At 44.9% G+C, this 22,759-nt stretch overlaps 2 protein-coding genes across 5 annotated transcripts in view; one reads left to right on the top strand and one right to left on the bottom strand.

The window, feature by feature from the left end:
• MACROH2A2 (macroH2A.2 histone) overlaps positions 1-15,591 on the bottom strand; it is a 36,477-nt gene extending 20,886 nt beyond the window's left edge. The window contains exons 1-4 of the mRNA XM_022590776.3: positions 15,143-15,591; positions 4,154-4,260; positions 2,682-2,879; positions 1,317-1,427 (exon numbers count right to left, since the gene is read on the bottom strand). Of these exons, the coding sequence (XP_022446484.1) occupies positions 1,317-1,427; positions 2,682-2,879; positions 4,154-4,260; positions 15,143-15,314 (588 nt within the window). The 5' untranslated portion in view covers positions 15,315-15,591. The remainder of the gene's footprint in view (positions 1-1,316; positions 1,428-2,681; positions 2,880-4,153; positions 4,261-15,142) is intronic.
• AIFM2 (AIF family member 2, ferroptosis suppressor) overlaps positions 1-19,791 on the top strand; it is a 55,444-nt gene extending 35,653 nt beyond the window's left edge. The window contains exons 9-10 of one of the 4 annotated variants that reach the window (XR_016388062.1): positions 12-7,806; positions 19,643-19,723. Coding sequence is in view for 3 of the 4 variants with exons in the window: in XM_089897598.1 (XP_089753724.1) it covers positions 19,643-19,773 (131 nt within the window). In the remaining variant the exon portion in view is untranslated. Of the gene's footprint in view, positions 1-11; positions 15,592-19,642 lie in introns of those variants that run through there. The other 3 variants (XM_089897601.1, XM_089897598.1, XM_089897600.1) reach the window with 3 other exon arrangements.
• The last annotated feature ends 2,968 nt before the right edge of the window (positions 19,792-22,759 follow it).

Below are 22,759 nucleotides of genomic sequence, written 5' to 3'. Positions count from 1 at the left end.
TGTGTCAACAGGAAGGGCTGTGCGTGGAGCAACCATCTGACGTTTCCAAGGTGTGTGGTTTTCAACAGGCTCTTTGGAGCTCAGTGGATTTGATGTTCACCCTGAGGCTAGCAGTAAATCTGCCTCCCCTTTTGGGGGCAGGACCGGGACCTCCCCTCCTTTTCTTTTCCCTATAGCTTATGCCTTCGTTTCCCATCCGGGTGGCCTTGGTGTTCGATATCGTAATTCTCTGAGTAGCTCCTGCAAGAAGCTACTCGGTTCCCTGCATTCTCTCCAGAGCAGCACAGACCTGTGGAGGCAGGGATGTAAAGCCAACCACTTTGCTGGAGAGAAGTGAGGGGCTCTGGGATTCTGACCTCTATGTCTGGCACCCTTGACTTTTGGGACCACCCTCTTGGGGCTATGCTTGTGAAATGCTGCCCCATGTGCCCAGAGCTGAGCAGAATGGGAGCCATTTTCCATTGTCTCCCCATGTGAGCTAGAACTTCTTGCTCCCCTAGATAAGGGAGAGAAAGCGAATCATCACGTAACCACAGATAGCCCCTGGAGTGGACATAAATTCCACCTCTTTGCTTCCCTGCTTTCATCAGTGATGAATTAGGAACCCGCCACGTTTATGCTCTTCTCAAAACATGCTCTTCCCAATTGCTTCAACAGAGGTTCGTACTACTGTCAGGCTGCAAACATTCGCTACCCGATATGATTAACTGACTGTTTCCGCGGGTATCACATTGCAGCCCCAGTTGACTTGGTAGATAAATTGTCTGTTATGCTTATGGGAATGAATTATTTGCATGTCTGCCTGGGCTGCTGTTGTGCTGCTGAAGACTTTTCAAATGTATAACCTTGTTTGTTTTCTTTCTGCAGCCTAGAAAGGCAAGCAGACTGAATTATTAGCAAATAATTCATTTCTAACACCAGCGATATTCAGGGAACATATCTTTGTATTTTCCTTCTTTGATAAATTACATCACACCATGTAAAGCAGGCCTCCCAAAGCCTGGTTGAGAAAGTTAGCTATGGATTTTTTTTTGGTGAGCAAGAGATATCTGGGGCATGGAGACCAGAAAGATCCACTCTGGGTACCTCTGGCTGACCAGTGTCAGCATGAACAATTGTCAGCACTAAAGAGCTTGTTTGTCCTCACGATGCAGACATTGCCGTAGCTCTTTAGTTTAAAAATGAATAATTCAAGACCATAGAGTGAAAGTCATATTAGGGAAGGAAGGGATGAAGGAGGCTTCACTGCTTGTAAACAGTAGGTTATAAAAATGCAATAGTGTTTTATGACGGCACATTACAATTCTCTTTATTACCTTCTGCCCTAGAACAAGGCTTTTAGAAGACAGGATGGTGAATCCATCCCCGGGCCCATCTTCAGAGGTGGAATTTGAAGTTCCTTCTTTATCGCTGTCCTTTGGTTTGGACTGTTGGTAGAAATCAGAAGGACACATCAGAAATAATCCAGAAAAAGCCCAAAGTGGCTTTGAAGTCTTTCCCATGGTTACCACCAAGTTGGATATGAACGGAAGTGGTCAGATGTTAGGTTCTGTTGTTTTCAACAGAGGGAAGCAAGGGACCGCAATATGGGGAAAACAAAAGGATACTGCAAAAATCAGGTGTATTAAGGGGTTCGCATGTACCCATAGTCTTTGCTCAAACCTGGACACAGGTATGTTATTCTTGTTCTTTTTAACGCCTACAGCTTCTGATAATAAGCCAAGTGGGGTCATTCATAGCGCACTGCTCAACTTCCCTTCTCTCCAGGATTCCCCTGGGGCACAGCGGCCGAGAAATGAACTCTTATACCATCTTTTTTGCCAACATGGAGGTCTGGGGAATGAAAAGTTGACAACCCCCAAAGCAGCGCTGTCCAACAGAACTTCATTCCCTATTGGACATGTTCTATCTTTGTGCTGCTCCGCGTTGTTGAGCACGTGAAATGTGGCTGGTGCAACCAAGGAACTGAATTTGATTTCATTTTCAGTAATTTAAATTCAAATTTAAATAGCCACACGTGGCTAGCAGTTGCCGTACTGGGCAGCATATGAAAGTATTACTCCACAAATGGCACCTCTGAGCTATAGCTACTTATCCAAAACACCTGAAATGCCATTGGCTGAACTCAGGCGACCCTCTGTGGGAAGCTAAAGGTGTGTCAGTATGCCACATGGGGAGAGGTGGAAAGTAGAGTTCCAGATCAGCTCTCTCACTTGAGATTTTGGTGAGGTCAGTGGAGGGGATCTGGAAACATGAAAACCACCTATATGTGGGGTTTGGAAAACTCTAGTGGACCCTGCATGATGATCTGAGCTCCTCTCAAAGGCCTTTTTTTTTTTGCGGTACGCGGGCCTCTTACTGTTGTGGCCTCTCCCGTCGCGGAGCACAGGCTCCGGACACGCAGGCCCAGTGGCCATGGCTCACGGGCCCAGCCACGAATCTTCCCGGACCGGGGCACGAACCCGTGTCCCCTGCATCGGCAGGCGGACTCTCAACCACTGCGCCACCAGGGAAGCCCAGCCCTTTATTCTTTTTCACACACATTCCTATCATTTTCTCCCAGCACCAAGCTGAGGCGGGTCCCCAGTCCGTCGGGGATGCTGGCCACGCCCTTCTCTTTGGATGGTTCAACTTTCCTCCCGTTCTGTGAGTCCTGAGTTCACAGACGCCACTGGGCTCACCTTTTTGGACGTCCGTGGTTTGGCAGCCTTCGATTTCTTGCCCCCCTTCTTGCCCGACGTGGCCTTCCTTCCTCTTTTCTCTGGGGGAGGGGAGAGGATAGTTTCTGACTTGCCTTTGGTCCCTCGTTTTTTGGCCAGCAGTTCAGGGTGAATTCTGGGCAGGACGCCTCCGCTGGCGATGGTCACTCCTTTTAGCAGCTGAAGAGAGAGAGAAGGCGTGAGCTCAGACAGCAAAGAGCTCGTTGGTTCTGGATTTAATACGGTTCTAACTGTTGGCAAAACAAGCGTTAAATCTGGTCTCTGCTTTCCAAAGAAACTGCATAATACACGATTTAACTGGTTGTCCCTGCCTCACGGGTAGGGCTTTTCTCTGTAGGTAACAAGGCATCCCGAGATCTTGTACAGAAAGCAAAACAAGCAAAGCAAAATGAAAGCGTATAGAGGCTGAAATCAGGGATGTTGCCCAGAGCTTGGAGATTCCAGACATAACCGAGGATAAAGAGCTTCAGACGTGGGAGCACAGCTTGACAAAGTGAGGTTCAAAGGTTAATGCAAGGGCTAGACTCAGTTAACAACAGGCCCCACTCCTTTGATCATGCATTCCATCAGTAAAATATGTTTGACCACACACCTCCCAACTGATATGTGTTTACTTTAACTAATCAACATGAACTACCACACTAATACATTCTGCACATTCTATAGCAGCGCTACTCCAAATGTGGTCTGCAACCAAGGCTGGTCCACAAGCTATTAGTTACCTGTCTGTGACAAAGAGAGTACAGAAATCATGAGGAAGGGTCTAGTAAGTTGACAGAGTTTTTGCATACCTGTTGGATCTAGTAACAAAAAATTGTAGCTGGTAGTTTGTTTTTTTAATTTTTCTAGTAATTATTTTTTATTGTATTTTTGGAAATTATCAGCCCATGTTGGATTGGAAATAAGAACTGATTCTTAACCACAGACAGTTAACATTATAAAATACACATAAATTAAAATTCTCATACTATTTACCTGCTACCTTGCACATCTTTGGCGGGGGGCATGGGGGTGGGAATTCACTCGATTTTGGAGTCAGCTCTAAAATATAAAGCGTTAGTTTTGATATATGAAGAAGGACGCTTCTGCCCTCATCAGAATAAATCGTCAACAAAGTTTGGGGGGAGAAACTGTACAGAGAATAACATATGTGCACTGCACTTCCCTCGGCAACACACAGAGCTTGCTTTCAAAGAGGAAAAGAAATTCTGGCAAGTCTCAGAATATATAATGGGATCTATTCCAGAGACAATTTTATTTTGAATCTAAATAATATGGCTAGCAGAATTTGTTCTTCTCCCATATGATCTGACTCTTCTAGTGTAAATGTGACTGAGTACTGTAGCAGGAAGGATTTCTAGCCAGCCAGGTCCACATGCAGTAGCGCGTTTGGCAAACCCATTCCGTGGCTGGTGTCAGTGCTTCAGACGTACCTGATTGAGTTCCTCGTCATTGGCCACTGCCAGCAGGATGTGTCTTGGGGCTATCCGGGCCTTCTTGTTGTCCCTCGCTGCATTCCCAGCCAATTCTAGAATTTCCGCTGAAATTTCAAGGGAGGGTTAATAGGCAATCATAGAATGGGGTCTGAGCTTTCCAAAGCGTTCCTTTGGAAATGGCCTTGGAGTTAGATCACTTTTATTTATTTGTGATTTTTATGTCTGGGCCTGGAAAGAAATCCAGAACACTGAAAAGAACTCAGGTCACAGACAAGTAAGATATTTTAGCAAGACCTGATATACGATCCTGTGGGCAAAGCCTTCTAGTTGTCCCTTGACATTAATTCTCCCCCATCTTCCTTAGTAGATGGACCTCTGATTTTCTGCAGAGCCCCAAATCACAGGAATGAAGACACTATTTCCCAGCCACCCTTTTTGTTAGGTGTGATAGTGTGACTAAGTTCTGGCCGATGAAAAGCAAGCAGTTGTGTTGTATGGTACTTCTGGGAAGTATCCATTAATGAAGCAACAGTGCCTTTCTTCCCTTTTTACTGGCAGACTGAGGACATGATGGCTGGAATTTGAGCAGCCATCTTTGACCAAGGGTAAGAAGTTGTGGATGATAGAGCAATAAGATAGGAACCAGAATCTCTTATGGCTGTGGAGCCTCCTTATCAACCTGGACTGTCTTCTATAGACGTCTTTTGTATGAGAGAAAAAGAAACTCTCTTGTTGAAGCCATTGTCGGCAGAAGTTAATCCTGACCAAAACAGAACCCTAACATTGAAGCCGAGTTTCTTTCAGTGTGCAGCCATCTCTGAGGAGAGCTGAGACCCCTTTCAGAATCTCCTTTTCCACTTCACTTGATGCCCCTTGTCCCTCTTGTCCTAAAGGAAAATGGATAGGAAGAACTGATTTATACTAAGGGGTGAGGTACCACTTAACCTGAAAAGTGAATTCTATTTCACATACTATCAGTTTTTGAGTCAAAAAAAAACAAAACAAAACTATGGAATTGGTTTATACCCCTGAATGGTCTCCCTTTCGTCCTTTATTTTTTCTTTCTTTCTCAATTTTGGAAGGATGCTCTGCTAAATCAAATTTGTCTGCTTTCAAGAGCATGAATGAGCCTTTAAAGAAAAATCCTTCCCCTAGAGAGAGTTCTTTCCCTAAAGAAAGAGGCAACGTGCCAGTGTGTTATACGTGGGTGGAAAATTGTATGGGCATGTGTGCATGAATGTGTTGTATGTATGTGTGCAGGTATGTGTGTATGTGTGTGTGTTGGGGGGATTTGCTGGTACAATGGCATAGATACTAAACCCTAAAATTAATAGGCGATTCTGCATGAATTTTTGCAATCAACCTAATTTCAAATAAAACACCGCATGCAATTGCCATCATTCGTAAAATCTATGGCAATAAAATAAAAACTTGGCATAAGTATGCCGTATTAACTAAGCAAATGTGATTAACAAAAAATTGGAATAAAATAAGCATTAGAGTTAAGTATTTATATGGCATTTCCATAATGAAAAGCGCTAAATCACTGCAAATTCATTCTCACAACATCTTTTTTGGGTTATTAAGCAAGGAATATTGTGTTTACCAACAATTCATTTACACAGCACCGCATTTTCTGAGTCAAAGATTGGGGCACTGTAGTTTGAGAAATATGAGCAGGCTTGTTGGGATTGGAGGACAGAGTATTTGAAATTAACGCCATATTAGATATCTGGTTTGCTGCCTTCAGATTTCTGCCCAGCTTTTCTTTCGTTTAAAAGGGGTACCCATCAAAAAGAGGTGTAGTGGGCTTCCCTGGTGGCGCAGTGGTTGAGAATCTGCCTGCTAATGCAGGGGACACGGGTTCGAGCCCTGGTCTGGGAAGATCCCACATGCCGTGGAGCAACTAGGCCCGTGAGCCACAACTACTGAGCCTGCGCGTCTGGAGCCTGTGCTCCACAACAAGAGAGGCCGCGATAGTGAGAGGCCTGCGCACAGCGATGACGAGTGGCCCCCGCTTGCCACAACTAGAGAAAGCCCTCGCACAGAAACGAAGACCCAACACAGCCAAAAATAAATTAATTAATTAATAAACTCCTACCCCCAACATCTTAAAAAAAAAAAAAGAAGAGGTAAATAGAGCAGAAGCTTTAGTCAAGAAAGGATTTAAAAAAAAAAAAAGAGGTGTAGTTATAAAGTCTTCACAAACAGGCTTGCTTTGTGGCTCTAGGTTAAAATGTACAGCACCCCATTGAGCACAATAAAAGGACTTTCCTGCACCTGCTAGGGGCTGCTGCTAGGGGCCCACACCTGGGAGGAAGGAGAACTCCGCTTAACCCTTTTTCCAGATGGGCAGAAAGGGGGTCAAGGAGCCTCCGAGTTTTAAGCTTCTGAGAAGTTGAATTTCATTTAGCATCTTGGACCATCACTGTCCCCCCTCTGTCTCCTGCATTTAGAGGAAGCAGTTAAGCATCCTCTTGGTGGTCATCAAATTAACCGTCAGCATGAGAGGCATGGCTAATGGGAAGCCCTACACGTTCCCAGCCTTCAGGAAGCCCCTGAAGGTCAGGTTATTTTCAGCTTGGCAGCCAGATGCACAGACACTGGATTCCCAGACGGAAAATCTGTCATCGAATGCCGCCACGGGAAGAGGCTAAAGGCAGCGATTCGTCAGGCAGCACAATGCAGGCACACAGGTGAGGCTCTGCCCGAGTGCGGCTGGGCTCTCGGACTAACTCTTCCGAAATAATTTACAAGAAAGAAAACCTTGATCGTGTGCTCAAGTGCAAAAGCAGAGGCAGAACTTTTTTTATTTAAAGAGAAAAAAACTTAAGAATACATAGCAGAAAATCTAGACCAAGGAGTTCTTTTCTATGTTGGATGTTTAGTCTGAACATTCCTTGGGCCAGACTCCACCATTTAAATGTTTGAAATAACATTAATGTTTGAAATAACATGAATCATTATTAATATTTTCAAATGTTATGACAAATATATTCACATGAACTATAAAAGTTTGCTACATTCTTGAGTGATTTTATTGATTTTGGGAACACAGGTATCCTTGTGTGTCAACTGGCAATCAATAGGAAAACTGAATTTAATGTCACACATTTGTTTCACTGCAAATTTTGTTGGAAGATCATAATTTGTTAAGTGGTGGAGATTTCCACGGAGGTCTGGAGACTTCTACAGCAAACCTCTCACTTCTCGCAAGTCACACTTCCAGCAATAGTAACCATCTGGGATACAGCTGAGTATCTGATAGTAAAAGGAATGATTTCTGGAGCCAAAAAGGAGGCTGGAAAGCTCATCATGCACATTATTTTGGAAGAGCTCGTGTCCGCTCATTTTGGATACAATCTAAACCAACACTGGATAGCCCAGCCCACAGGAGATGGGAAATACCACAGCAAGTGTAGGCTTGGGACAGAACACATGACTGTCTCCTTCCCTGGACTCCGCTCGCTTGTCCACCTGCCCGCTAGGTGGCGGTGTCTCTGGGCTCCGACTGGGCGCTCTGCTCTGCTCAGGCGTTGCAGTCTTCCGGGGAAACCCCATCTACTCACAGCGCCTGCTTCCACCTTCCTTCCCATGTCACCAGATCTGCATTTCCAGGCCTGCCATGGTGCCACCTCGGCGTGCCACAGGTAAATCAAGCTCACCACATCCCCAAATCCAAATCATTCCTCGAAACAGGCTCCTCCCATCACCCTTGGGACTGGCAGCTCCATCCACAAACAGACCTGGGAGTCATTCCCTCTCCTTCCCTCTCCTCCCTCTCTTTTCCCAGCCTCATGAATCTTTCTTTTTCTTTTTTTTTGCGGTACGCGGGCCTCTTAGTGTTGTGGCCTCGCCAGTTGTGGAGCACAGGCTCCGGAAGTGCAGGCTCAGCGGCCATGGCTTACGGGCCCAGGTGCTCCGCGGCATGTGGGATCTTCCCGGACCGGGGCACGAACCGGTGTCCCCTGCATCGGCAGGCGGACTCTCAACCACTGCGCCACCAGGGAAGCCCCTATGGTTTATTTATTTACTTATTTATTTATTTATTTATTTTCGGTACGTGGGCCTCTCACTGCTGTGGCCTCTCCCGTTGCGGAGCACAGGCTCCGGAAGTGCAGGCTCAGCGGCCATGGCTCACGGGCCCAGGTGCCCCGCGGCATGTGGGATCTTCCCGGACCGACTCTCAACCACTGCGCCACCAGGGAAGCCCCTATAGTTTATTTATTTATTTATTTATTTATTTTTGCGGTACGCGGGCCTCTCACTGTTGTGGCCTCGCCCGTTGCGGAGCACAGGCTCCGGAAGCGCAGGCTCAGCGGCCATGGCTCACGGGCCCAGGCGCTCCTCGGCATGTGGGATCCTCCTGGACGGGGGCGCGAACCCGTGTCCCCTGCATCGGCAGGCGGACTCTCAACCACTGCGCCACCAGGGAAGCCCCCAGCCTCATGAATCTTAAATAACTTTGCCCCTCTTCTTCAAGCTTATCGCCATTACCCGAGCTAAGGCTGTCTTCTTTTCCAGCCCAGATAATCGTAGTGGTTTTCCTGCCCCCAGTTCTGTCTTCCTCCAGATCCATGCCAACAAGGCCACCACTGGCCCAGGGCACCTTTGTGCAAATTAGAAAAAGATGCCCCTTCCTCAAGACACCTGACTTCCCTAATTTTGTTAGAACGAGAACCTTTACTGCCATCTGCTGGAAATGCTCATAATTAGTCACAGTTCTTTGAGGTCTATGATGTGAATGATACTCCCTTCAATGTGTGTCCTTGTGCAGTGTACAACCTGCACAACCACACACGTGGTCCTGGCTGCCAAAGTGATCTTTTCAAAACACAAATGTAAAAACTGAAAAATCATTATATTAAAAAAATGCTTGGTGTTAAATGGATAGACCCAATTGTCTGGAAATGATAGGTTTCTTTGTTACATAATGATTTCATGAAGTGCCCTGAAATTCAATGCTGTTTTAAGGCCTATTTGTCCTATCAATTAAAAATATATTACAGAACATTTTCTCACCATAAAACGATTATAAATTACTCATTCTCAATATCTTACATTTATATTATATCCATTGTTGATGAATACAAAATTATTTTCCAGAGTCTGGGGCTTGCTTTTTCAGTTCATTTTTTCCTCACTTACATTGGAGATGTAAACTGGGCCAGCATTTACAGATTGATAAACTGAAGTATGAGTGTGATGTCCATTCTGGGAGGCTGGTGGATGTCTCAGGTGGAAGGGACCTTCTAGATGAGCAGTCCAGCATGCATTCGTTGCCGGAGTGTGCAACCTCCTCCAACAGGTTGGGACCAGAAATGCCATATAGCTGTAACATCATGATGATGTGTGAACCTGGGGTTGGTCAGGCAGCCAGTCCAGAGAAATCAGGCAAGGCTAACTGCTATTTCTCCCCAAGTTCCTGAAAATTCGTGCAACTTTCTTTTTGGCTAAGTAGCACCCAGCCTTTTCTTTCTTCCTTCCTTCCTTCTTCCCTCCCTCCCTTCCTTCCTTTCTTTCTGCATTTGGTGTAGATTTTATTTTTGTATTTATAAAATCTTTAAATTTTTAATAGATTTTATTAAATTTGGGGATCTGCTCTAGGAAGAATTAAAATGGGCTTTAAAATATGGATAATTTCTTGGTATAGTTTTACTTAATAGAAAGTAAGAATGGTTCATGAATTTCAAACATTTGTGAAATATGACTTTGCATTTTTACATGCTATTTTTAAAACTTTTTTCTTTTTTATTAGAAATTTTATATTGAAGTATAGTTGATTTACAATGTTGTGTTAATTACTGCTGTACAGCAAAGTGACTCAGTTATATATGTGTGTGTGTGTGTGTATATATATATATATATATATATATACACATTCTTTTCATATTCTTTTCCATTATGGCTTTTCACAGGATATTGAATATAATTCCCTGTGCTGTACAGTAGGACCTTGTTGTTTATGCATTCTATATATACCAGTTTGCATCTGCTAATCCCAGCCTCCCACTCCATCCCTCTCCCACCCCCATCCTCCATGGCAACCACCAGTCTATTCTATATGTCCCTGATTGTGTTTCTGTTTCATAGATAGGTTCATTTGTGTCATATTTTAGATTCCACATATTAGCAATGTCATATGATATTTGTCTTTCTCTGTCTGACTTACTTCACTTAGTATGATAATCTCTAGTTTCATCCATGTTGCTGCAAATGGCATTATCTTGTTCTTTTTTATGGCTGAGTAACATTCCATTGTATATATGTACCACATCTTCTTTATCCATTCATCTGTCAATGGATATTTAGGTTGTTTCTATGTCTTGGCACCCAGCTTCTTCTTACTTGGCTATTCCTGTGGCCCCAGGTCCCCTCTCGGAGGCAGTGAGTGGGAGAGGGGAACTTCAGAGACCATAGACATGAATCTGAGAGGAGAAGTAAATTGGCCTCCCCCCTTATCCCACCCATTATTGAGCAGAGCTGATTCTCCCCTCCAGACAGCTCCCACATGTGCCCATTTCTTCTCATCGTCTCCACTGAGAACCCTAGTCCTGGCCTCTGTCAATTCTCAAAAGTGACTTTAAAACAGCCCCCACTGGTTTCCTGGACTCTGATCTTGCTTCCCACCAACTGTTCTCCACCTAAAGCCCATGTGAGGCCCCCAGAATGCCACCTCCTCCCTTCGATGCCTCCCCTGGCATGTGTGTGCAAAATGTGCACACTCTCATGTGGCCCTCAAGGACCTGACCCCTGCTCCCCCATCTCATCTCTCACCCTTCCCATTTCCCAGCTCTGCTCCAGGTACACAGAAATGCCTCCAGTTTCTGGAAGGGGCCACATACTTCCTCTAAACTTTAGATCTTCACCCTTGTTTCTCCCCAAACTGATAATCAACCCATCTGAATCTAGCCAACTCCTACCAATTCCCCACCCTGGCTGCCCATCAGAATCTTTTGGGGAAGCTTTAAAAACTCCTGATGCCCAGAAGTATCTCAGAATCTCTGGGGTTAAGACCCAGGTATCAGGATTTTAAATCAATCAATTTGTTAAAAAGCAGGATTGAGAACCTGGTTAGGTCTTTTTTTAAAAAATTTATTTTATTTTTATTTACTATTTTTGGCTGTGTTGGGTCTTTGTTGCTGCGTGCGGGCTTTCTCTAGTTGTGGCGAGTGGGGGCTACTCATTGTGGTGTGTGGGCTTCTCATTGCAGTGGCTTATCTTGTTGTGGAGCATGGGCTCTAGAGCACAGGCTTCAGTAGATGCGGTGCATGGGCTCAGTAGTTGTGGCTCATGGGCTGTACAGGGCAGACTCAGTAGTTGTGGCTCGCGGGCTCTAGAACGCAGGCTCAGTAGTTGTGGCACACAGGCTTAGTTGCTCCACGGCATGTGGGATCTTCCTGGACCAGGGCTTGAACCCGTGTCCCCTGCGTTGGCAGGCGGACTCTCAACCACTGCGCCACCAGGGAAGCCCCGGTTTCCAATTTTTAAAAATATTTATTTCTGGCCGTGTCGGGTCTTAGTTGTGGCACCCGGGATGTTTCGATACGGTGCATGGGCTTCAGAGCACGTGGGTTCTGTAGTTGCGGCACGCAGGCTCTCTAGTTGTGGCCCACGGGCTTAGTTGCCTCATGGCATGTGGGATCTTAGTTCCCTGACCAGGGATTGAACCTGAGTCCCCTGCATTGGAAGGCAGATTCTTAGCCACTGGACCACCAGGGAAGTCCCCCTGGTTAGGCCTTTTTAATTTTTATTTATTTATTTATTTTTAACATCTTTATTGGAGTATAATTGTTTTACACCCCTGGTTAGGTCTTAACAACCCTTGCTTTATATTAGGCAGCCTCCCCCTGCTTCCCAAAGCCCCTCTGGCTTCCCTGTCCACATGAATGTCATCTTATTGTGTTGTTTTTAATGCTAGTCAACTCTGCTAGAATGTAAACCCAGGGAAGGCAGGACCACATCTGTCTGTTTTCCGTTGTATGTTTAAGGCCTGATGCAAAGGAGAAACTCAGTCAATATTGTTGTCGTGAATGTTAAAGGTCATTTCAAGGGTGACAGGAGGCTTTCACACTTTGAACTCTCTTCCCTAAACAAAATCAATTCATGCCCCCTTCCAAAACAAAACAACTAACAAAAATCCTCTTTTTACTTACTCAGCAATGGCCTGCAATAATGATTCATTCCTTTGGCTTAAACACCTTGTCTCATTAAAATGCAATACAGCCCCCAAATATACTACCTTAACAGAATTACTCATTACACTTTGCCCTGAATGATTTCATCAGCTCTTAATAGAAGAGAGAGGAGAAGAATTACCATTTATTGGGTGCATCCTATGCACCAGACATTTTGCATACATTGGCTCATTAATGGAGTTAAATGAGATTAGCTCTGGAAACACCCAAAGCTCAGAGAGGTTAAGGAAATTAGCCCAAGGTAACAGAGCTGGTAAATTGATAAATCAGATTTAAGCTGACATCTAAGCCCCTACTGTCAACTCCAGCCTGAGTTTGGAGGGGAGAAAAAAGCACAAAAGGAAGGGAGGGAAAGGACACCGTCAAGACAGTTCTGGGCCTCAGAAGACCCGCTTCATCTTCTCCATTTGACCCAGGATGGTGCTGGAAGCTGGGACTGGCCCTGGGGAAGGAGTGTTATTGGCAACAGCATCCTTCCAGCTGCTCCTCCTCTCTTCTCTCACACTTCATGTCCAAACCGTCGGATCCTGCTGACATAGCCTTCAAGATATCTCAGTACTCTGACCTCTCCTCGGAGGCTCCACTGCCTACTCCCCAACCTCACGTCTCTCACCTGGATCTCTGCAACTGCCTTCCTGCTGCTTTCCCTGATCCCGCCTTGTACCCCCCTCCCCACAGGCAGTGTCTTGCACATCTGCTCAAAACCCTGCAGAGCTCCCGTGACAAGCTCTTCTGACCCCACCAGCCACTCTCCCTCAGGCCTCATTTACAGTCCAAGTTCCCTCCCTCAGCCCCAGCCCTCTGTCCCCATTGCTGCTCCTTGGACACCCCCAGCACCTGTTTCCCTCTGTCCCGAGGGCCCCCCCCAGACACCCACATGCCTACCCACTGGCCTCCTTCAGATGCCAGCCCCTCAGTGGGGCCTCCCCTCAGCCCCCCACTTCCTGGAATTAGCCCAAGCCTAACTCCTTTCCTGCTTTATTCATCCCCGAGCACTTAACACCATCTGCTGGACCACATACACTTCACTCATTTGTTTGCTGTTTCTCCCTTCAGAATGCATTCTGCTTGAAGGCAGAGGCTCCTGTCTGTCTTGGTCTCTGCTGTATCCTCAGCACCTAGAATAACACCTGGCACATAGTAGGTGTTCAGTAAATGTTTGTTGAGTGAATGAAAGACTATGAGAAAATGGGTGACATTCTACTTTGAGAGACACTATCGATCTTTATGGATGTACTGGCTCGAAGTCCAGAGTGTGACATTCAGGCTATAGTATGCATAGCTATGAGGTCTGGTGGCTCTAATTGAAGATAGATGAAAAATCATATAAATGGCCCAATGCTATTAGCAGGGAAGAGTCTAAGGACTTACTGTGTGCACTGACAGGTAGATGCTCGACAAATATTTGTTGAATGAATGAAAAGGAAAACATAAGCTTTTTCATCAAACACTTCTGAACCAAAGAACAGAGTCACCAGTCAACAAAATCTGAAAAGGCCAAATTTTGTTCTATTGTATTATGCACAGTTTAGACTTTTGCCAAGTGGAGGCACAGGAACTACTATTATTTTGATTATACAAACATTATAATGGGGCAGTGTAGTGAAGCAGAAAGTGCACAGCTTAGGGTTGAAGGATGTCAGGGTATCCTGGCTCCCCGCTTGGAGGCTGTGGAATCTCTGGGTTACTCAGGGTCTTCCAGCATCAGTGGGTGGTATAGATCTAAAGGTTGTTTTAAAGCTTCAGTCACCGTTTTCAAAGTCCTTCCTCTCCCTCCAAGCCAGGAGATTTTTTTCCCATCAGATTCCTGGGTTTAAAATGCAGCCAGGAACCTGCATTTTAAAAAAGCATTCCCCAGGCCTTTAGACCTGCTGCTGAAAGACTGGCCAAAATCCTGCTCCTCTGAGTGGGCTCTGGGCCAGCAGCATAAGCATCACATCACAGCAGTGTGTTAGAAATGCAGAGTCTCAGGTGCTACCCTGAGACTGGTCAACAGGATCCTACCCTTGACCTTGTCAACAAGATCCCTGGAGTGATCCCCACTTTGAAAAGCAATGCTCTATCACACTTGATTGGTTTCACTTTCAGAGCCCTCCAGTCCTTCTCTCCAACCTCCAGAGCAACAACAAAAAAAGCTAAATGTAAAGTTACTCAAATAGGTAAAGAACACACACAACAAAAATGCTATCTTTCAGTAAAAAAAATAATTTTAACAACCAACATGGGAAACTCTTTCCTATGTATTTGTAGACAGAGAACCACCTCTGTAAAGGAGAGTAAAATTAAAACGTTGCCGGCTTCATGGAACCAACTGAAGAGGCTTTCAGTGCTGGGCTCAACATTATTTATGGACATTGAGCCCTAGGTTCAATACAGCAGGAGAGCTGAGGTTTAGTGAGGACCGTGAAGTAAAAGTGAAGACTCCTGTTACAAAATGAATAGCAAGCCCCTATCTTCCCCATAGTTTGTCTTTTGTGGGAACCTAGAAATTTACGTATTACATTTGTCTACAGCAAGACACACCTTTCTTGGGGCTGGTCTACAAAAGACACTTTATTGTGGATTCTCTTCCTTCCATGTTGATCCTCTGCCCTTACGTGCTCTTCCCTCCCCTAAAGCCTACAGGAGTTGGTTTTAGCCAAGCAGGCAAACTGAAACCCCATTACCGCGCACAGCGACCTTGAGACAGCCACGGGCGAATCAAGGCTTCCCTGCCCAGCCTGTGTGCAGGGGCCGAGGGGAAGGTGAGATCTGGGAGCGGGTTACCTGCCCTGCGTGTTCACGTTACCTGCCAGGTATTCGATGACCGCGGCCATGTAGACGGGAGCACCCACGCTGATCCGGTACTTGAACGTCCCTTTCTTCAGGTACCGCATCAGCCTCCCCACGGGGAAGATGACCCCGGCCCTGGCTGAACGCGACAGCTTGGACATTTTCTTCTTCCCGCTCCGGCCCGACATCTTGCCTTAGTTTTGCTCTCAGCTTGCTTGACACGGTGGCCTCCCGGCACTAACTCAATGCTGGAAAGGAAAGGTGGCAGGGTAAGGAAGGGCGACTGGCCTACAGCTTGGGAACCGTGGTGTGGCCACAGAGCTCGTGTGACATGCCTGATAGCCCCGGGGAGGCAGCCCAGACCTGGCTGCCACCGCAGGGTGCTGCAGATGGGGAGCTGGGGTTCGGCAGGCCCACCCATGAACAACTCCCCACCCCACCCATCCAGCCCAGCCTCCGTAGGAGAGGCCATGATCCTGTGGTCAGCCTCCAAAGAGGTCCACTTCAACATCCCCAGAACCTGTGAATATGCTACTTACATGGCGGAAGAGACTTTGGAGATGTGATTAAGCTAAGGATGCTCCGGCGGGGAAGATTATCCTGGATTATCTGGGTGGGCCTAATGTAATTGCAAGGGTCCTTATAAGATGGAGGGAGGAGACGAGAGTAGTGACAGGATGACAGCAGGAAATGGATTCTCCCCTCTTAGCCTCCGGAAGGAACCAGCCCTGCTGACACCTTCACTTTAGCCCATTGAAAATGATTTTGGACTTCTAACGTCCAGAACTGTAAGAGAATAAATTTGTATTGTTTTCAGCCACTAAATTTGGGGGATAACTTGTTACAGCAGCAAGAAGAAAACTAATATGGTTCCCCTTTGCCCTGATTTGCTCCTGCCTCTTTTAATAAATAGTACAAAGTTAATATGGCCATGGCTATCATAATGGTTAGCTTTGACCCACAACTCAGAGCTGATGTACACTTCTCAGATGGAAGCACTTTTCTAAATTCCCTAATAACGTAGTATTTTTTTTAAAATTTTTATTGGAGTATAGTTGATTTACAATGTTATGTTACTTTCAGGTGTACAGCAAAGTGAATCAGTTATACATATACATATATCCACTCGTTTTTTGATTTTTTTTCCCATATAGGCCATTGCAGAGTATTGAGTTCCCTGTGCTATATAGGTCCTTATTAGTTATCTATTATATAGATAGTAGTGCATATATGTCAATCCCAATCTTCCAATTTATCCCTTCCCCCTGTAGCATTCTTAAAAACAGAAACATGCCAGAAGAGGCAGTTTTATTGACTATGCTAAGGTAGAGTAACACAGCAAATTAAAAGCCAGAATGCAACCCAAGCTTTTGCTCCTTAGAATGGGGAATCCAGGTTGATTTTGGGGGAGAAACTTCAGAATCAGCATGAAGAGGTGACTTCAGTACAGTGCACCGAGACACGTATATGATTCTGTGTTATTTTAGGAAGCTATCTTTTGTGCGAAGATAAAATAATTATATACTTCTGAAAAAGCCTTTGTAAGGCTAAAACTAATTCAGAGAATTGTAATGGAGCTAAACCTGTTGGTGGAGGGAGTACTGTAACCAAAAAAGGAACATAAGCCAGAATAAGTAAAAGCAAATTACAAACAAGCAGAACCAAAGAAAAGGAAACAAAAATTTTCCAGGAAAAAATGTTAATGAATTAAAGCTCTCTGGCCCGAGGGCAGCATCATTCTCAGTTGCCGTTTTCTCTGGGGATGGAGAATGAGAAGGTCAAAAATAAATCGACATTGCTTCTATCTGTTGAGGCAGCCATCTCAAATTTTGGCTTGGTTAGTTTACTAACAGCAAAGATGGCAATGAAAAGGCCTAAGAAAGTGGGTAAGAATATGATGGAAGAAAGTGCTAAATAAATGCATGGCTAATATGAAAGATACAAACCTGGGATTTCTTTAATCTGGATGGAAGATTGAACATAGAGTTCAGTTTTCTAAAGTATCCGATAACTCTGTATGACTGAGGAGTTTTATATAAGAACTATGGAATTTAGCAACAAATCCCATTCTCAACACCCTCTTATCTCTGAGGTAAATGACCTGAGTTTGAGGCATATTACTATATACTTGACATACGTTCTTTTTGTATGCTCATATGTACTTACTACCCTCCTATTTTATGTGTCGTTTTGCCACCAAGAGATGTAGGTACTCATCAAAGATAAGTACAAGCAAAGATGAGCAAATAGCCTGAGAACGTTACCTCTTTCCCAGTAAGGCACACGGATAAGACAGCATCACTTTTTTTTTAGAACTTGCACATTTCTCTGCTTCGGCTGCAAACTCTCGTAAACCCACTTACAGCTGTGTCCTCTCTGTGATGACGCAGGGAGCTGCATATGAGGATTATAACCATCAACTCATGGTGAAGAAACGCAGGTCAGGCATCGATGAGTGTACAGAGTACCTGCTGGTAGTCAGTGCTATCCCAGGGGACAGGGAACACGAGAGCAATGTTCAACAGTCCCTGCTCTTAGGGACAATTACATGGCACATGCTGGATACCCGCTGGTGGCGTTCAGAATGGGGATGGCCCTTGGTGTAGTGGAAAGAGCCTGGGACCAGGCAGGAATCCCTGGGTGTGGTCCCACTTCTACATGACTAGCTATGGGAGCTGTGTGTGTCATTCGAGTGGCCCCATCTGTAAATCAGGGAGGTGACTGATTGATCCTGAAGGTCCCTCTGGTCTTAAACATTCCAGTCTTCGGAACTGCACTTTCAAATCGTTCTGGAAAAGAAGCTCAGTCTCTTTAAGAAATGATATCTGAAGAGTTAAGAGCCTGTGCAGGTGCATAAAGATGTGTTAGTATTGGTGACTCCACTAAACCGATTATTAGTTACTGATAAGTGGGGGGAGGGGGAGGATTAGTAGGTCTGGTTGCCGAGGAAACCACCTGAAAAGCCCATCACGGGACGGACATGCTCTGTGGATACCGTACGATGTGCTGGATGGTCATAATCTCTCCTACAGAGAGAAAAATGCACGGAGCACAAACACCACAAAGCAGGACCCCTTCATCCCCCCCACCCCCCAGTACATTTTTCTCAAATGAAAACAGACAGGGAATGACTAGGTGTGCAGGATGAAGCCACCCAGGGACTTTCCCAGTATCAGTCAAGTGGAGTCACGAATTGCCCTAAAACTTGGAAATAAGGACTGGCAGTAGAAGGAAAACGGGACTGTAGGGCATTGATGCCTAACACATTCATGAAGATAAAATAGGAAAGGAAAGGAAAGTCAGGGTTAGATCAAATAGAAACATACGAGCTGACTATTATAAAATGTAGGGATCACCCCAAACACAGCACTTTGTAACGAGACTTTCCTTCTTTGGCTTCCAGACTTTCCTCTAGGTTAGGGCCTCAGAGCTGGGGATGCAGCGCCATTTGAATCTAAGTGTGAGATTGACCGTTGCATGTGCTTTAATAGGACTAGAGAGCTCTTTGTGTCTGGGGACCCATCTTTTTGATAGGGAACCAGGAACCAAAACCACTCACCCTGGCCAGGCACGGTAATAACCGCTTGCATAAGTTGTCTCATAACAGAAGCTCCTGATAAGGAGCACGATATGTCCTGCCAACCTCCCAGGAACCCTCACGCTGGAATCCATCTTTGCTGGGAGATGCAAGTGCCACCAGGGAGGACTCTGAGTCAGATCAAATATGGGCACAAGCAAGATGATTGGCCAGAGACAACCCAGAAAACTAACTCCACCACCATCATAAACCCTGAGACTATGGGCCGCGTGGCAGAGCAGGTCTCCTGGGTTCCCTTACCCTGCTGCTCTCTGCCCAGGCGCCCCTTTCCAATAAAGCCTTTTGTTCTGTCAGTAGGTGTGTCTCCTCGGACAATTCATTTCTGAGGGTTAGACACGAACCCACTTTTAGGGCCCTGGAAGGGGTCCCCCTCTGGTAACATTTTCAGACATCACGCTGACTTTAAGCAGCCAGGTGCCTAATTCCTGACCCCGAGGGCTGGGAGGCCCCTGCACATTGTAAGAATCAGACTACCTCCAGGAATCCTTAGGGGAAGTAGAGAGGAGCTGACAGGTCATACCTGCCGGAACCCACAGATGGAAGGAAGTGTTGAGCCTCCTTGGCCCACTAGAGAGAAGACCCTACTTTCTAAATCCCCCAGCCCCCCAGTCTGCGCTGGACTCTGCCTGCAGTGGTGAGAAGTGATAACCTCTAACTTCCTTTTTTTCTAGGCCTCCCCTGACTCTATGCAGTCTTGGGAAGTCAGGAGTTTAAAAACTTGAATGCGTTTTTATCTACTTCCTGTGAATCTGAATCTCAGTGGAGGGCCACTCCTCGAAAGAGAACTATTGCGATGTGAAATCTGTTTCCATCAGACTAATACTTAAATGTTTACATTTATTTACCTTCTGCTCGAAAACAAGTTTTGTTCTAATTAGGCAGAGCTTAAGGACTATAGTACATGATGTTTGTTTATAGGTTTGAAGAAAGAATATGGCTGGACGCAGCTCTTCCAGTGGTTATACACACTACGTGGAGGATGTGAGAGGAACTGGGAAGCAGACCAGATACCACCTAGATCCGCATCATACCTGTCCTTCCACATCTGAAAGACCAAGGTATGACCACAGTATAAAGTCTCATAATTACTCTCAAAGTGAACAGAAGAGTTTTAAGCATGTTAAGTTGGGGGGCGGGGCAGGAAAATAAAACTCAGGGAAGAAGCAAGGAGAATGCAGTGTTGCCTGCTTACTCCTTTCACCTCCAGGAGCACGGCAGTTGGTAGAACACCACTGGTTTTGTGTGTGCTGGGGAAGTGTGGGACTCTGTTGTTTTAGGATTTGTTTTTATGTTTGGGTTTTAAGCCCATAAGAACACCAATGAGTTAGATTTTACAGGTATCACAAGGGTAAATACTAAATTGCGGCACTGACTCAGACATGGACGATAAACTCACACTAGCCTATTTAAATAACTATTGTTATTTCATTGATTTTATGATGTGCCTTTTTAAAAAAACATTTTACTATCTCTAGAAATCAGTATGCATCTTGCAATCTGTGACATCAGAGATTCGATGAAAGACAGTATTTATGGAGCATTTATTATTGAACAAGAAATGACATTAGATGTTGTGGAATATACATGGCCTCTGTCCTCAAATGTTTTCCAATGAACTTGCATGACAGCTTATAATAAAGTTTTAAACAGATGCTAGAGCCATGGTTTCCAAACTGTGTGCCAAGGGACCCCAGGACACAATAGCTAATGGTTTTTTTTGTTTGTTTTTTAAATTAATTAATTAATAAATTTTTGGCTGCGTTGGGTCTTGGTTGCTGTGCGCGGGCTTTCTCTAGTTGCGGCGAGCGGGGGCTACTCTTGGTTGCCTTGTGCGGGCTTCTTGTTGCGGTGGCTTCTCTTGTTGTAGAGCACAGGCTTCTCATTGAGGTGGCTTCTCTTGTTGTAGAGCATGGGCTCTAGGCATGCAGGCTCAGTAGTTGTGGCACGTGGGCTTCAGTAGTTGTGGCCCACGGGCTCTAGAGCGCAGGCTCAGTAGTTGTGGTGCATGGGCTTAGTTGCTCCGCGGCATGTGGGATCTTCCCAGACCAGGGCTCGAACCTGTGTCCCCTGCATTGGCAGGCGGATTCTTAACCACTTGCCACCAGGGAAGTCCCACAACAGCTAATGTTTAAGCTTTCAAGTGAAATACAGTGATAGTCAACCTCTGTTGGCCTCCACAACTACTAGTTCATTGTGGTTCCACCAGAGGTTCAGGGTAGATTGTACTATCTTTTGTGTGTGTGTGTGTGCTATTTTCTTTTTGGTGATGCCATATCTTTTGCAAAGCTGAAATTTTGGCTGTTGTGATTAAAAGCAAGTGCTGGGTGAAAATCAGTGTGGAACAGAAAATGAAAGTGGCCGTGTCCAATCTGATTCCAAGGTGTGAGAAGTCGTGTAATGTCCCAACAGGTGTACACACCCTCTTTGTAATTCATCATGGTTATTTAAGAACAGGATGCAAATGTTCTTTGTTTTTCTAATTCATGTGTTATTATTTTTTCAAAGAGCTACTAAATTGTCGGGACAGAAATACTTATTAGGTTGTTGAGACCAAACCACTTAATAAATGAAATGGAAGGCATTTCTTCTGGCTTAAGGGCTCTGTGAAAAAATGGCTGAGACCCTAAGTTCTCTGTGAATCTGTACAAGCTGAAACATAATTATGACTTGCTCAGGGCCACCCTAAAGCAAGGAAAACAAGAAAGTTAAACAAGTTATTTAAAATTCTGAATTTATCTTTAAATCTAATACTTGCACACAGTAAAACAAAGCAAAAAGGGTAAAGAACTTTATTATTTTATTTCCTCCATTGATTTGCCTTGAAAACTGTATTTTTATTCATTTATTTATCTATACATTTTTGGCCGTGCCGCACGGCTTGCGGGATCTTAGTTCCCTGACCAGGGATTGAACCCGGACCCCGGCAGTGAAAGCACGGAGTCCTAACCACTGGACCGCCAGGGAATTCCCGAAAACTTTAAATAATACACTTCAATCTCCATTTCCAATTCCACCAACTTTAGGGACTGTGTCCTAAGCCACTGTCATGTAAAATGAGGATGTATGGGCCCCAATCTTTCCCTGGTCCTCTCCTCCCGTCTTTACCTCCGTACTTCCACCTCTGTCTTCTATACTTCCCACTATCCCGATTTATCACATTTCTATTTTGCTCTGTAATCACATAACGAAATCTCCTGCGTTATGTCCCTAGGTATAATTTTGAAAGTTAAATGCCAATGAACAGCATTTATATGATGAAGACTCTGTAACTCTTGTTCCCTTCAGAATCAAGTGGGATGTTAGCTTCACATTTCTGTGGTCCAGCACTAGGACCCTTGTGTCTTAGTATCAAGAAGTGGAGTCTCTTGGTTCTGAAAACATGTTGTTCAACGTCATTCCACATTTTACTTGGCTTCACATTTGGATCATGTCTTCTCGCAAAGCCTCCCCCACGCGCCCAAGTTACTACGGGCGTACCTTGGAGATACTGTGGGTGCAGCTCTAGGACACCCCAATAAAGTGAGTCACATCAATTTTTGGTTTCCCGGCACATATAAAAGTTACGTTTTCATTATACTGTGGTCTATAAAGCATGCAATAGCAGTGTGTCTAAAAAAACAGTGTACATACCTTAATTAAAAAATACTTGATTGCTAAAAAAAAAGCCAAAACAACTAAAATAGTAACATCAAAGACCAACTGATAACAGATCACTATAACAAATATAATAACGAAAAAGTCTGAAATATTGTGAGAATTACCAAAATGTGACACAGAGACATGAAGTGCACAAATGCTGTTGGGAAAATGGCACCGGTAGACTTGCTCAAGGCAGGGGTGCCACAAATCTTCAATTTGTTAAAAAAAGCAATACCTGTGAAGTGCAGTAAAATGAGGTATGCATGTAACTACAATCGATCCTTGTTATGTGCAGTAGTTCTATTCTATAAAGCAGGCAGGACACTAAATTAGTGAGTAGTGAACAATTGTTCCTGGGGAAACAGGGTTAGGTTGCTGTCAGCCTCTGATCACAAC

Source organism: Delphinapterus leucas, chromosome 16, assembly GCF_059928025.1.
Source record: "Delphinapterus leucas isolate spDelLeu-1000000601 "Yukka" chromosome 16, BTC_Dleu_Yukka2, whole genome shotgun sequence".
Taxonomy (NCBI): domain Eukaryota; kingdom Metazoa; phylum Chordata; class Mammalia; order Artiodactyla; family Monodontidae; genus Delphinapterus; species Delphinapterus leucas.
This window is presented reverse-complemented; position numbering and strand designations above follow the sequence as displayed.